The sequence below is a fragment of the Archocentrus centrarchus genome, chromosome 1 (genome assembly GCF_007364275.1).
Source record: "Archocentrus centrarchus isolate MPI-CPG fArcCen1 chromosome 1, fArcCen1, whole genome shotgun sequence".
Taxonomy (NCBI): domain Eukaryota; kingdom Metazoa; phylum Chordata; class Actinopteri; order Cichliformes; family Cichlidae; genus Archocentrus; species Archocentrus centrarchus.
The window spans coordinates 25689470-25702665 of NC_044346.1; the positions used below are offsets into that span (position 1 = coordinate 25689470).

Here is a 13196-nt window from a genome sequence, read left to right on the forward strand (position 1 = left end):
ACTAAATCTTTTATTCTCCATACAAACCCAATGCAGTACTTGGGGTGTGGTCACGGCTGTATCGTGCAAAATAGAGCACGGGTCTCATTGACTTTTTTGATCAGGATGATGTCAAGAATGTTGAAACAAATTTCCATGTATCTCAGAGAAACTAATTTTGTGGACACTATGCAAATTTTCATTTGCTTCTGCAGGGGGCGCTCTTGGATCTATAGCCTTGAATCTGTAGTTATGGGTTCAGCCTGAGTTTGTACATGAGTGATTGCATTTTTAGGCTGATCGGGCAAAGCATGTGCGAACGAGTGCACAAACAATTTTGTGGCAAGGGAGAAAAACGAAGGCCAAATTCAACGGCCTGGTGTTACAAGGCCATTGAAAATTCTACAAAACCATGAATAACTTTTGATGGGCTACTTGTGGAGATGATCTGGACCCATTTTGGTCTCACTGGGTGAAATGGGCCCTGTGAGGAGATGGTTTAAATAGCAGGCCTGAAAATGGCAAAAATTGACACCTTCAATTGAAAATGGCTTACTTCCTCTAGGGTTTTGGCTATGGGTGCAAGAGACTTTTTTGTACATCTTAGGATGTTACATGAGACTGCACAATTTCAGATATGTAGATAAAATGTAGCTCCGGGGCTATGCAAAAACATGGTATTTCATGATATTTCCAGGTCCCACTAGGTGGTGTTCTAATGTTTAGGGACTTTATGCACATCATTGTGTTGAGGGCGGGAGGCTTATCAAACCACTAAAGTTTGACACAGATTGGGCAATGTGGCTTTGAGTTACTGCCATTTTCGTCTTCATGGCAAAACACCGAACGTTTCCATTCCGGCCAGGGTCACGCCCTCTGGCGAAAACTCACAGTTTTAAAAACAATGTAAGGCCAACTCCTCAAGGCTTCCCAGGGGATATTTTAGGTGGTTCTGCTCAACCACCTTGGAGCTGTACCTCGAAGTGTCAAACATGACATTTCCTGTACCCAGTAGGTGGCGCTGTGACTGTCAGTAAATATTATCATATGTATGCATTCAGGGGCAGACCATCATCCTATTGCAGACGTTTGATCCAGATTGGCTAATGCAGGTTTGAATGAGAGGCAATCAAAATTTCCTGGCGAATGATCAAAATTCACTGTGGTGTCACGGCCATGCCCTGTGGTGAAAACTCACCATTTTTGAAATTTAGATTCCCCTGGTCTGTAGATAAGACAAAACAAATATGAAGTTGATAGCATCCAAAACCTCTGAGTTATTAGAGAAAGTATAAGGGCAGGAAATCACTAAAATCAGCCATTTAATTCAAAATGGCAGACTTCCTGTTGCGTTTAGGGCATTGGACCCTGTGGTCTTTTTTGTTCATCAGGACATGTTACATATGTGTACCAAATTTCATACATGTACATGAAACACAGCAGTGGGAATTGAACTAAAGGTAGCGCTGTAGAGCCATTTTGAAAGGGCCATGCCTGAAACCATTAAAATACTTACATTTTCACCAGACCTGACGTGTGCAAAATTTCATGAGTTTTTGAGCATGTTTTGGCCCTCAAAAAAGCAATTCATTTGCCTAAATGTCCAACGCAATTACAATAGGGCCTTCGCATAGGTTGTGCTCAGGCCAGGTTGTGCTCGGGCCCTAATAACTGCTCAGTAATGCAGTAAGTAATATTGTCTATTGTTCATCCTTCTTTTTGTAATTCCCACTCTGCAGGGGATGTTGTGTCTCTACCCTGTTTTTTGACGCTATTAAATTTTAAGATTGACCAATCCCAAAGCTGTGATCAAGGATGTAATATTTCTCCTTCAGTCTTACTTAACATATCATCGTTCACTTGATCATATGACACCGGTGAGATTTGAGTGAGGTTTCATTTGATGAGCAGATCTTGGCAGTAATTTCCTCATAATGGTATCGTTTCCTGTAATAAAGATACAGGGATATTGTTGTCCTTTAAATGATTAGCCCCCTGCCTTGAAATGGCGTGATACATTAGACAATGGCAACATGTGAAAGATGCAGTCATGAACTTATTGTATCTTTTATACTTTTAGACTTATATGCCATTTTGGTGACTTTTAAATAAACAAGCACTCATATGTTTAACCCTCATCATTAATCAACCAGTTTCTCAGCATATCTATTCTTTCAATTTGCACGACCCTTAACATAGCTATCATCCATTATCAGCCAATCACAAAGCTGTCACCAGATGGACCGACCTGTAAACTGTTAAACAGCAGAGGACATGACACTGTCAGTCTCAGATGAATACATCTGCCACTGTGGCAATAACTCATTGAACTTAAGATTCCCGCTGCTGGTGGGGCAAAACGAAGCACACAATGACCTTGTGCTGGATATGTTAGGCTCTGAAACCTATTGGCTGTAATTGCTTGTCAAGCATAAGACATGGGGTTTGACAGAATGGTCAGGCAGTGTAATCCAGGTGTTAGCAGTGTCAATATAGGCAGTACTAAACACTCTCAGTACGACGTAAAGTATGTGATTCACTTTTATTTCATGATTCAGCTATTTTGACTTAAAGTGGAAATGGATAAACAAAAGAGAGTATTTTCGAGATTTAAAATAAATCTTGGATGGTGGAGTAATTTCCGCTGACAATAGTTTTCGTTCTGAATCATTTGACTGTTACTTTTTTCTTTAAAAATGATAAGTAATACATATACTGTATAGAGAAGAATAATTAAATAAGAAAGCTTGCCATCTGTGTCTCACGCTTTCTGTCACCTTCCTTATTCTGTTCCATTATGACTGAATTCACAGGCGCTCTTGACCCTGCCAGAGTCAGTGTAATTATCCTAATGAGGTCTGGTAAACCTTTTTATGCAGTGAGAGTATATTCCATCTCTCTCCTCTCTGTCTCTGTAACTGTGTGTGTGTGTGTGCTCTTTTGTGTTATGGCTCACTTTTCAACTCTGATGGCCAGTGTATTCATCTTTACACACACACAACTATGTGCACAGCCACTCCTTTCAATTTGTCCTCTTGAATTTCACACAGACAGACTGAGGAAGAGGCAAGAAAAAGAGAGGGACTGAGTGCCCCAGCATAATTAGTGGCTGGCTTTTTATATTTCATATAGTCTTCGTGGATGTCTCAGTCTCATATCTTTATATCAAAGGGTATCAAAGGATATAAAGATAAGTCCGCATTAAGGCATCAGACTCCAGAGTGTCTGGTTTTCTGACCTGAGCAAAATCCAGTTTATGAGAAGAGATCAGAATACATCACTGGGTAATGTGCACTGCTGCAGACAGACAAGAAGAGATCAAGCTGTAGATATGCAGGTTAAAGACAGATAATCAAAATGTTGGCTTTTAGACTTTAAGATGAGAAATAACACACAGGCTGACTTGAAGAGGAGCTGCTATCATGAGGCTGAAATAGTAGGGTGAGGATGGGCTTTCTGTGCCAGATCATTTTCTATAACTGTTTTTCTTTTTCTTTTTTTTAGAAATTAGGGATTGTCTGTGCAAATCTAAGCTTTTAAAACCACCTTTCCTTACAATGGATTCATAGTATGTGTGTGTGTGTGTGCCAAATTCTGGAACCATTACACATGCAGTTTTGAGTACTTTGGCAGTTTTTGTATTACTTTCAGTGGAACCTTTTTTTTGCCAGGGGATAACACCCCACCTGTTTTATGGGTCTGTAGCTGAGATCAAAAGGAAAAGAGATTTCAAAGATGGGTCTGATCTGACTCATAAGCACTGGTTAATAGGAGTGACTACTGAGTACTGCTGGGTTGGAACTAATTCAATCAGTGAGGTGGTTTAAAACTAAAACACACAAAAAGAAGGGATATTCAACACAGATCACACTGTTTTGACTTCCCTTTGATTGAGATAGACACTCACCAATGTTTGATTTTGGTCTTAAATTTTACCTCCTCCTATCGGACTTTTTGTGGACAAACGCCAACGAGTGTAGTTGGATTGACATTCTGTATTACAGTATTCCTTGTAAGCTAAAGATATTACCACACAAACATTTTCCTTGTCAAGCTTGTAAAGAGAAATTATATTGGTTAAATGCTTTAAGCAGCACTCCTACACACAACACAGAAGTTAAGTAGAAATGTTTCTCACAAATCTGTTCTTGCATTGTTTGGCACTTAGCAGAAGGAATTTTCCTTTTGATCTTCGCTGTAGTGAAGTGCATCGTGACAGTTGTGCAAAACAAAAACGCAGCCAAACTCAACTACAGTATGGTGAGCCATAATAGCTGGAGGCTGCTTGATTAATGTGTGTGCTGTTCTGCAAACTTTGTATGTACTCACTGTCCAGCTTTCATTCATCTCCTGTCTCACGTCTGTTTTTCCACTCAGTGCTGGGAGGCATGGAGTCACGTGGTGTGCTGAGGAAGATTAGTGACATGTTGGAGGTGATTCTAAAGAGGATGGACAGTTTGTCCAAACTTGACAACACCTCCACCACTGATGCGAGGCGCCTGGATGAGCTCAGCTCTGCCATAAACAGGTACACTGAGCTTTTTTTTGAGTGTGTGTGTGTGTGAGTGTGCAAAACTTTTAAAGTTTAAATAATACAGTAACTAACAACAGTATGGATAATATTGCTGTAATAGCATAAGCATTATTTCTTTCCCTTTATATATAGAAAAAGTATATATTTATAATGGGGAATTGATTACAAAAATGCTGCTAGTCAGCCTTTTAGTGATCAAAGGGCTTTGTAAGTTTACTTATCCTTTAGAGCAGCTATGAGGTGTGATCAAAATTTTGTGGGAATACGCCCATAAATATACAGTAATGTCCAAAAGTCTTGAGCCACCCTTTATTTCTTTATATTTTGCTTCCATTGAGCTGCATTTTTTTTTTTTAAAGTGGTCTTGAGCAATAGTTCACCAGGCTTTCTGAAGGTGTTTCAAAGTTTTTCTTTGGACATGAGCTGCTTTTTCAATCATTTAGTCCTTGTACCTGTTAAGCCACTAACCCATGAATCATTCAAGCATTAAAAAAAAAAGCATCCAACTCAAGGGTTGAACCAGTGCTGAAAGGAACCTATTTTGAATTGTATCTTTTGGCACTTTGTTATTAGCAGGTTCTCACAAAAACAGAAAGAAGATAGATTAACAGACACCAATAAGTTGATTCCTAAAGAGCTATCAGCCTAAAACCTGCATGGTGTGAAGTGTATACTTTAGAATTTGAGGAAATTGGACAAGCGGAAGACAAAAAAGAACTAGCTGTAGCAAATAAACAGAATGTAAAGAAATAGGGGAAAAATGCGGTACCTGAGAGATACATCTGGTTCTTTAGTTGATCCATCTACTGTTTACTGAAGCCTCAGAAATGGTCTTAGTGGAAGGGTGGCTGTCAAGAAGTCATTCTTAACGAAGGAAAACAGGGAGAAAGGGCTGACGTACCCCAAGAACTGGACTGAAAATCAGTGACAGCAGGTGTTATGGAGTGATGAATCCAAATTTGAAATGTTTGGTTCTAATTGGTGGTTCACATCTATGTGTTGGGGTGGCGCTGTCACTTGGTGTTGGCTCTCACTGCGGTATTGTATCACTTCCTGTTCCTGTTTCAGAGCACAGTGTTTTGCTGTCTGTTAGCTGTTATATCTGTATAACTCGATTTATCTGGATAATAACATATTTTAGTGTAATCTTCACCTACTTTAAATAGCATACTCTTTGCTGAATCACCTGTATTCACATTACTCACTTTATTTGTTTTTAGAAATTCGCTAGCTTAGCTCAGCTAGTAGCTTAGCCCTTAGCCGACTCACTACCAGCATGGCTTCTTCTCCTGTCTCTCCTGCACTTTCCTGCTCTGGGTGTCACATGTTTAGTTACTCCTCGGCCTCCTTTAGCAGTAACGGTACTTGTAATAAATGTAGTCTGTTTGTAGCTCTGGAGGCCAGGCTTTCTGAACTGGAGACTCGGCTCCGCACCCTGGAAAATCCTACATCTAGCCAGGCCCCTGTAGCGGGTGCGGACCATGGTAGCTTAGCCGCCGTTAGCTCCCCCCCAGCAGATCCCGAGCAGCAGGGAAAACAGGCCAGCTGGGTGACGGTGAGGAGGAAGCGTAGTCCTAAGCAGAAGCCCCGGGTACACCACCAACCTGTTCACGTCTCTAACCGTTTTTCTCCACTCGGCGACACACCCGCCGAGGAACAAACTCTGGTTATTGGTGACTCTGTTTTGAGAAATGTGAAGCTAGAGACACCGGCGACCATAGTCAAATGTCTTCCAGGGGCCAGAGCAGGCGACATTCATGGAAATTTGAAACTGCTGGCTAAGGCTAATCGTAGATTTGGTAAGATCGTTATTCACGTCGGCAGTAATGACACCCGGTTACGCCAATCGGAGGTCACTAAAATTAATATTGACTCGGTGTGTAACTTTGCAAAAACGATGTCGGACTCTGTAGTTTTCTCTGGGCCCCTCCCCAATCAGACCAGGAGCGACATGTTTAGCCGCATGTTCTCCTTGAATCGCTGGCTGTCTGAGTGGTGTCCAAAAAATGACGTGGGCTTCATAGATAATTGGCAAAGTTTCTGGGGAAAACCTGGTCTTGTTAGGAGAGACGGCATCCATCCCACTTTGGATGGAGCAGCTCTCATTTCTAGAAATCTGGCCAAATTTATTAACCCTCCTAAAAACTGACTACCCAGGGTTGAGACCAGGAAGCAGAGTTGCAGTCTTACATGCCTCTCTGCAGCTTCTCTCCTCCTGCCATCCCCCCAAAACCCCATCCCCATAGAGTCGGTGCCTGCTCCCAGACCACCAAAAACCAAAGCTAAAATCAGCAAAAAACTATTTAAGCATAAAAATTCAAAAACAATAAATAATACAGCTTCATCAACTGCACCAAAGAATAAAACAATTAAATGTGGATTGTTAAACATTAGGTCTCTCTCTTCCAAGTCCCTATTAGTAAATGATTTAATAATTGATCAAAGTATTGATTTATTCTGCCTTACAGAAACCTGGTTACAGCAGGATGAATATGTTAGTTTAAATGAATCAACACCTCCGAGTCACAGTAATTGTCAGAATGCTCGAAGCACAGGCCGAGGAGGAGGATTAGCTGCAATCTTCAATTCCAGCTTATTAATTAATCAGAGACCCAGACAAAGTTTTCATTCTTTTGAAAGCCTGACTCTTAGTCTTGTCCATCCTAATTGGGAAAATCAAAAACCTGTTTTATTTGTTATTATCTATCGTCCACCTGGTCCCTACTCAGAGTTTCTGTCTGATTTCTCAGACTTTTTATCTGATTTAGTGCTCAGTTCAGATAAAATAATTATAGTGGGTGATTTCAACATCCATGTAGATGCTGAGAATGACAGCCTCAACACTGCATTTAATCTATTGTTAGATTCAATTGGCTTCTCTCAAAATGTAAAGGAGCCCACCCACCACTTTAATCATACTCTGGATCTTGTCCTAACATATGGCATAGAAACTGAAGACCTAACAGTATTCCCTGAAAGCCCCCTCCTGTCTGATCATTTCTTAGTAACATTTACATTTACTTTAATGGATTACACAGCAGTGGGGAATAAGTTTAATTACAGTAGAAGTCTTTCTGAAAGTGCTGTAACTAAGTTTAAGGATCTAATTCCTTCATTGTTATGCTCTTCAGTGCCATGTGCCAACACAGTGCAGAGCAGCTACCTAAACTCTGCTCCCAGTGAGGTTGATTATCTCGTCAATAGTTTTACATCCTCACTGCGTATAACTTTGGATACTGTGGCTCCTCTGAAAAGGAAAGCTTCAAATCAGAAGTGCCTGACTCCGTGGTATAATTCACAAACGCACAGCTTAAAGCAGATAACCCGAAAGCTGGAGAGGGAATGGCGTCTCACTAAATTAGAAGATGCTCATTTAGCCTGGAAAAAGAGTTTGTTGCTCTATAAAAAAGCCCTCCGTAAAGCTAGGACATCTTACTATTCATCATTAATTGAAGAAAATAAGAACAACCCCAGGTTTCTTTTCAGCACTGTAGCCAGGCTGACAAAGAGTCAGAGCTCTGTAGAGCCGAGTATTCCTTTCACGTTAACTAGTAGTGACTTCATGGATTTCTTTACAAATAAAATTTTAGACATTCGAGAAAAAATTATTCATAACCATCTCAAAGATTATTCTTCATGTTCGGCTGCTTTCAGCACTGCTGGTATTTGTTTAGACTCTTTTGCTCCAGTTGATCTTTCAGAGTTAACTTCAATAGTTACTTCCTCCAAACCAGCAACATGTTTATTAGATCCCATTCCTACTAGACTGTTCAAAGAAGTCTTTCCAATAATTGATGCTTCAATCTTAAAAATGATCAATCAGTCTTTATTAGTTGGCTATGTACCACAGACCTTCAAGGTGGCTGTAATTAAACCTCTGCTTAAAAAGCCATCACTTGACCCAGCTGTCTTAGCTAATTATAGGCCAATCTCCAACCTTCCTTTTCTCTCAAAGATTCTTGAAAGAGTAGTTGTAAAACAGCTAACTGATCATCTGCAGAGGAACGGTTTATTTGTAGAGTTTCAGTCAGGTTTCAGAATTCATCACAGTACAGAAACAGCATTAGTGAAGGTTACCAATGATCTTCTTACAGCCTCTGACAGTGGACTCATCTCTGTTCTTGTCCTGTTGGACCTCAGTGCAGCTTTTGATACTGTTGACCATAACATTTTATTACAGAGATTAGAGCTTGCTATAGGTATTAAAGGTACTGCACTGCAGTGGTTTGAATCATATTTATCTCATAGACTCCAATTTGTTCATGTAAATGGGGAGTCTTCTTCAGACAGTAAGGTTAATTATGGAGTTCCACAGGGTTCTGTGCTAGGACCAATTTTATTTACATTATACATGCTTCCCTTAGGCAGTATTATTAGAAAGCACTGCATCAATTTTCATTGTTATGCAGATGATACTCAGCTTTACCTATCAATGAAGCCAGATGACACACATCAATTAGTTAAACTGCAGGAATGTCTTAAAGATATTAAGGCCTGGATGACCTCTAATTTCCTGCTTCTAAATTCAGATAAAACTGAAATTCTTGTTCTCGGCCCCACAAATCTTAGAAACATGGTGTCTAACCAGATACTTACTCTGGATGGCATTACTTTGGCCTCCAGTAACACTGTGAGAAATCTTGGAGTCATTTTTGACCAGGATATGTCCTTCAATGCACATATTAAACAAATATGTAGGACCGCTTTTTTGCATTTGCGCAATATTTCTAAAATTAGAAACATCCTTTCTCAGAGTGATGCTGAAAAGCTCATTCATGCATTTATTACTTCTAGGCTGGATTATTGTAATTCATTATTATCAGGCTGTCCTAAAAGCTTTCTGAAAAGCCTTCAGCTGATCCAAAATGCTGCAGCTAGAGTACTGAGGGACTAGAAAGAGAGAGCATATTTCTCCCATATTGGCTTCTCTTCATTGGCTCCCTGTTAAATCTAGAATAGAATTTAAAATTCTTCTCCTCACATACAAGGTCTTGAATAATCAGGCACCATCTTATCTCAAAGACCTCATAGTACCATATCACCCCAACAGAGCACTTCGCTCTCAGACTGCTGGCTTACTTGTGGTTCCTAGGATACTTAAGAGTAGAATGGGAGGCAGAGCCTTCAGCTTTCAGGCGCCTCTTCTGTGGAACCAGCTTCCAGCTTGGATTCGGGAGACAGACACCCTCTCTATTTTTAAGATTAGGCTTAAAACTTTCCTTTATGATAAAGCTTATAGTTAGGGCTGGATCAGGTGACCCTGAACCATCCCTTAGTTATGCTGCTATAGGCCTAGTCTGCTGGGGGGTTCACATAATGCACTGTTTCTCATTCACCTTATTTACTTTGTTTATACTCCACTCTGCATTTAATCATTAATTGATATTAATCTCTGGCTCTCTTCCACAGCATGTCTTTCTCTCCCCTCAGCCCAACCGGTCGCGGCAGATGACTGCCCCTCCCTGAGCCTGGTTCTGCTGGAGGTTTCTTCCTGTTAAAAGGGAGTTTTTCCTTTCCACTGTCGCCAAGTGCTTGCTCATAGGGGGTAGTTTCGACTGTTGGGTTTTCTCTGTATTATTGTAGGGTCTTTACCCACAATACAAAGCGCCTTGAGGCGACAGTTTGTTGTGATTTGGCGCTATATAAATAAAATTGAATTGAATTGAATTGAATTGTTGTCAGAGGTCAGGTGAGGGGGTCCAGCAGTGAGTGTCTATAGCCATCTGTAAAACATGGTGGAGGCTCAGTCATAGTTTGGGGCTGCATTTCAGTCAGTGGTGTTGGGATCATTTCGAAATTGATGGAATTATGAACTCAGAAATGTACCTTCAGCTTTTGATCCACTGTGCAATACCATATGGAAAGCTTTTGATTGACAGCATCTTCATTTTTTAGCATGACAATGTTCCCAAACACATTGCCAATGCAGTAAAAGCATAGCTTGTATAGAAAAACCCACATTGAAACACTATCAGTCTAGGATTGACCTCCCCAGAGCCTGGACATCAGCATTATTGAAGCAGAGTGGGATCATGTTGACAGAGAACAGAAGCCAAGATCCTAATGTGGGAGAGAAATAATGTTGCTTCTCTACTGCTGTGAGTGTGTTGGAGAAATTCTCGTAGACAGAGCCTTAAGAATAATATAGTTTATTACAAAAGGAACAATTTCTTAACATTCGTCAGTGACGAACAGGAGAGGGAAGCCCAATCGCCCTGACTCTTAGAGCATCAGAATGTTTCAGCTAATATACCATCAAACATCCTGTTTTCTGTTGCCCATGTTCCTGACATCTGTTTCTTGATGCACATGACTTCCCCTATAGGAATGGCTGATGCCAGCTCCATCACACAGAAAACCCTTATCTATATATTATCCTTAGCTTTTGGAACTGAACATACGCAATCAGGAAACTTCTGGCCCTAGACCTTGTGACCCAGGAGAGGCTCCTTATGCCTCAATGTCCTTTTCTCAGCAAAACAGCAAAAACATACAGAGATTACATACGTTGTGCACCAGATACTACAATCCAAAGAAGAGCTTTGAATATCCTTTAAGAAGCCTGAAAAACTATTCCTGAAGACTGCTTTAAAAAATTACAAGAAAGCTTGTCTAAGACAGTTCAGGCTGTGTTGAAGAATAAAAGTGTTCATACCAAATAATGACTTTCAAGCCCATTAGATGCCATTGTACAAACTCTGTTTTTTACCTTTTATACTGTTTCCATTTATTTCACTCACCTTTTTACCATTTTCTTCATCATTTCTTTAGATTTTGCTAAAATCTAAAGAAATGATGGGTTGCTCTAGACTTTGTCCACAGTAGTGTAGAACTGTTTATTATGTGATTTTAAATTTGGCCAATCTCCCCTCCATGGTCACCTTCTCTTGTATATCCAGATTGCTTTGTAGTTGCTAGGATGAGTTCCTTATTACCATGCACATTGTATAGCAGCTCTCTGTTACCACTACAGTTGTTCTTTCTATCTTTTCTCCTTTTTACTCCTTGCCATATTGTGTTTAGCTCTTGTGCTTGCTCTCCTTTTTTCCCCCCTCTTACAGCCACTTGTGGAAATTGCTGACTGTTAACTCAAAATCACTGCTGCAAATAGACAAGTCTTGCATGACCTTGCTGCTCCAGCTTTTATCAGACTGCTCCCCTCTTTGCCCCGTTAGCACTGGAACATCTGATTTGTCTCTTTCTATAACGTTCTCTTCATTTACAACTTTCATTTTCAAACAGCCAGACTAAACTCAGCAGGAGTGATGTGATACACACTGACAGAAATCCCCTCACTTCCTCAATCCTTGTTAAATGATCCCAGATAAGCGCTCGGGTTCAGGTCTGTGCAGAGGCACTAGAGCGGAAGAATGGAACGATTAATACAGTCTGACGTTGGTGTTAACTGCAATCAATGTCTAGTAATGGGCTGTTTAATGTGGAGGAAGCCGTTCTACTCCTAGGCCATTACTGAGAAGTACCCTGTGGAGAATGTAACTCTGTATATTGTCAGGGATTCAAAATAGGATGGTATATTCATGTATTACTGTACTGGCGGGCGTTGTTCGGAGGGGGTGAATAGAGACGTACACTATGTCCAAGATGTAATTACTTTTAAACATGAACTGAAATCAATGCTGTGTGACAAACCTCTTTTAAATACGGTTAGTCTAGTTCGCCCTTGAGCACTAGAATTGTTGTCAGCTTACAACATCACAGCTAAATAATGAATAGATGTACTGCCGAGTCTCTCTAAATTAGTTAAAAATGTAGTAACAAGATATTATTCTTCACAAATACATAATTAGGATAATTGTATCAGAAGGACAGGCTATTTAGTCCCCATACAAGGGTAATGAGAACTTGTTTCGCAGTGCCAGCAATAAGTTCATGGTGGGGATTTGATTCCACCAAGGCTGCCCGATTCTATTTAACGTTTATAGACAGAATTTCTAGGGTATGGTACAGTAGTCTTAAATCACATCTTTGTTTTTTGTTTTTGCAGATCATGTGGTCATGCTTTAACAAGCAGTGGCTTCAAGCTACCACTCGTGCAACCTGCAACTGAGTTAATTAGAACCTTCAAGCAGTCCTGGGCATGACCAAAAATTTGTGTCATGGAATTTTTTAAGATTCTGGTCGTACCACTGTAATTTTCAGTATTATTTTGATTATTATTATTTATGCACGAGTGGATTGTTTTTATAGCTTTTTAACAACTTTACGGAACAAAAAATATTAAAATCAATTCAATTAACTATTTGGTATCATAGACAGAATAAAAGGTGAACGTAGCTACCGTGACATCAACCGTTGGTTTGTGAAGTCCTGTGTGGAACTGTTGAGGTGAGTGTTTCCACTGTCACCATCTTGGTGTTAAGCAGTCAGGTGTAACAAATATCAGGCCAAAGTTAACTGCAAAACTGCATGGTCAGCAACTTGCCAATCCCAAGTCCTTAACCATCCTAACGACTTCTGTTTGTCAACTTTTTTTTCCCTTTTGCTGTGTGTGAAGAAACTGCCAGAGCCTCTCCTTCAGTGAAAAACAAGCACAAAAGCAGCACAAACAGAAAGCAATAGAAAAAAACCAAAAAAAACAAAAAACAAAAACAGCTCATCTCTTGGTCATGTTATTTTGGTGCATCTCTGCTCTCTCTTCTTCATCCTTGATCTGTTTTTTTTA

The 13196-nt window shown here is 40.2% G+C and overlaps 1 protein-coding gene across 1 annotated transcript in view; it reads left to right on the forward strand.

Moving 5' to 3' along the window:
- The window catches only part of LOC115789362 (alpha-1,6-mannosylglycoprotein 6-beta-N-acetylglucosaminyltransferase B-like), a 125405-nt gene that overhangs the window by 39740 nt on the left and 72469 nt on the right, over positions 1-13196 (forward strand). The window contains 1 exon segment of the mRNA XM_030742750.1: positions 4357-4507. Coding sequence (XP_030598610.1) covers positions 4357-4507 — 151 coding nt within the window.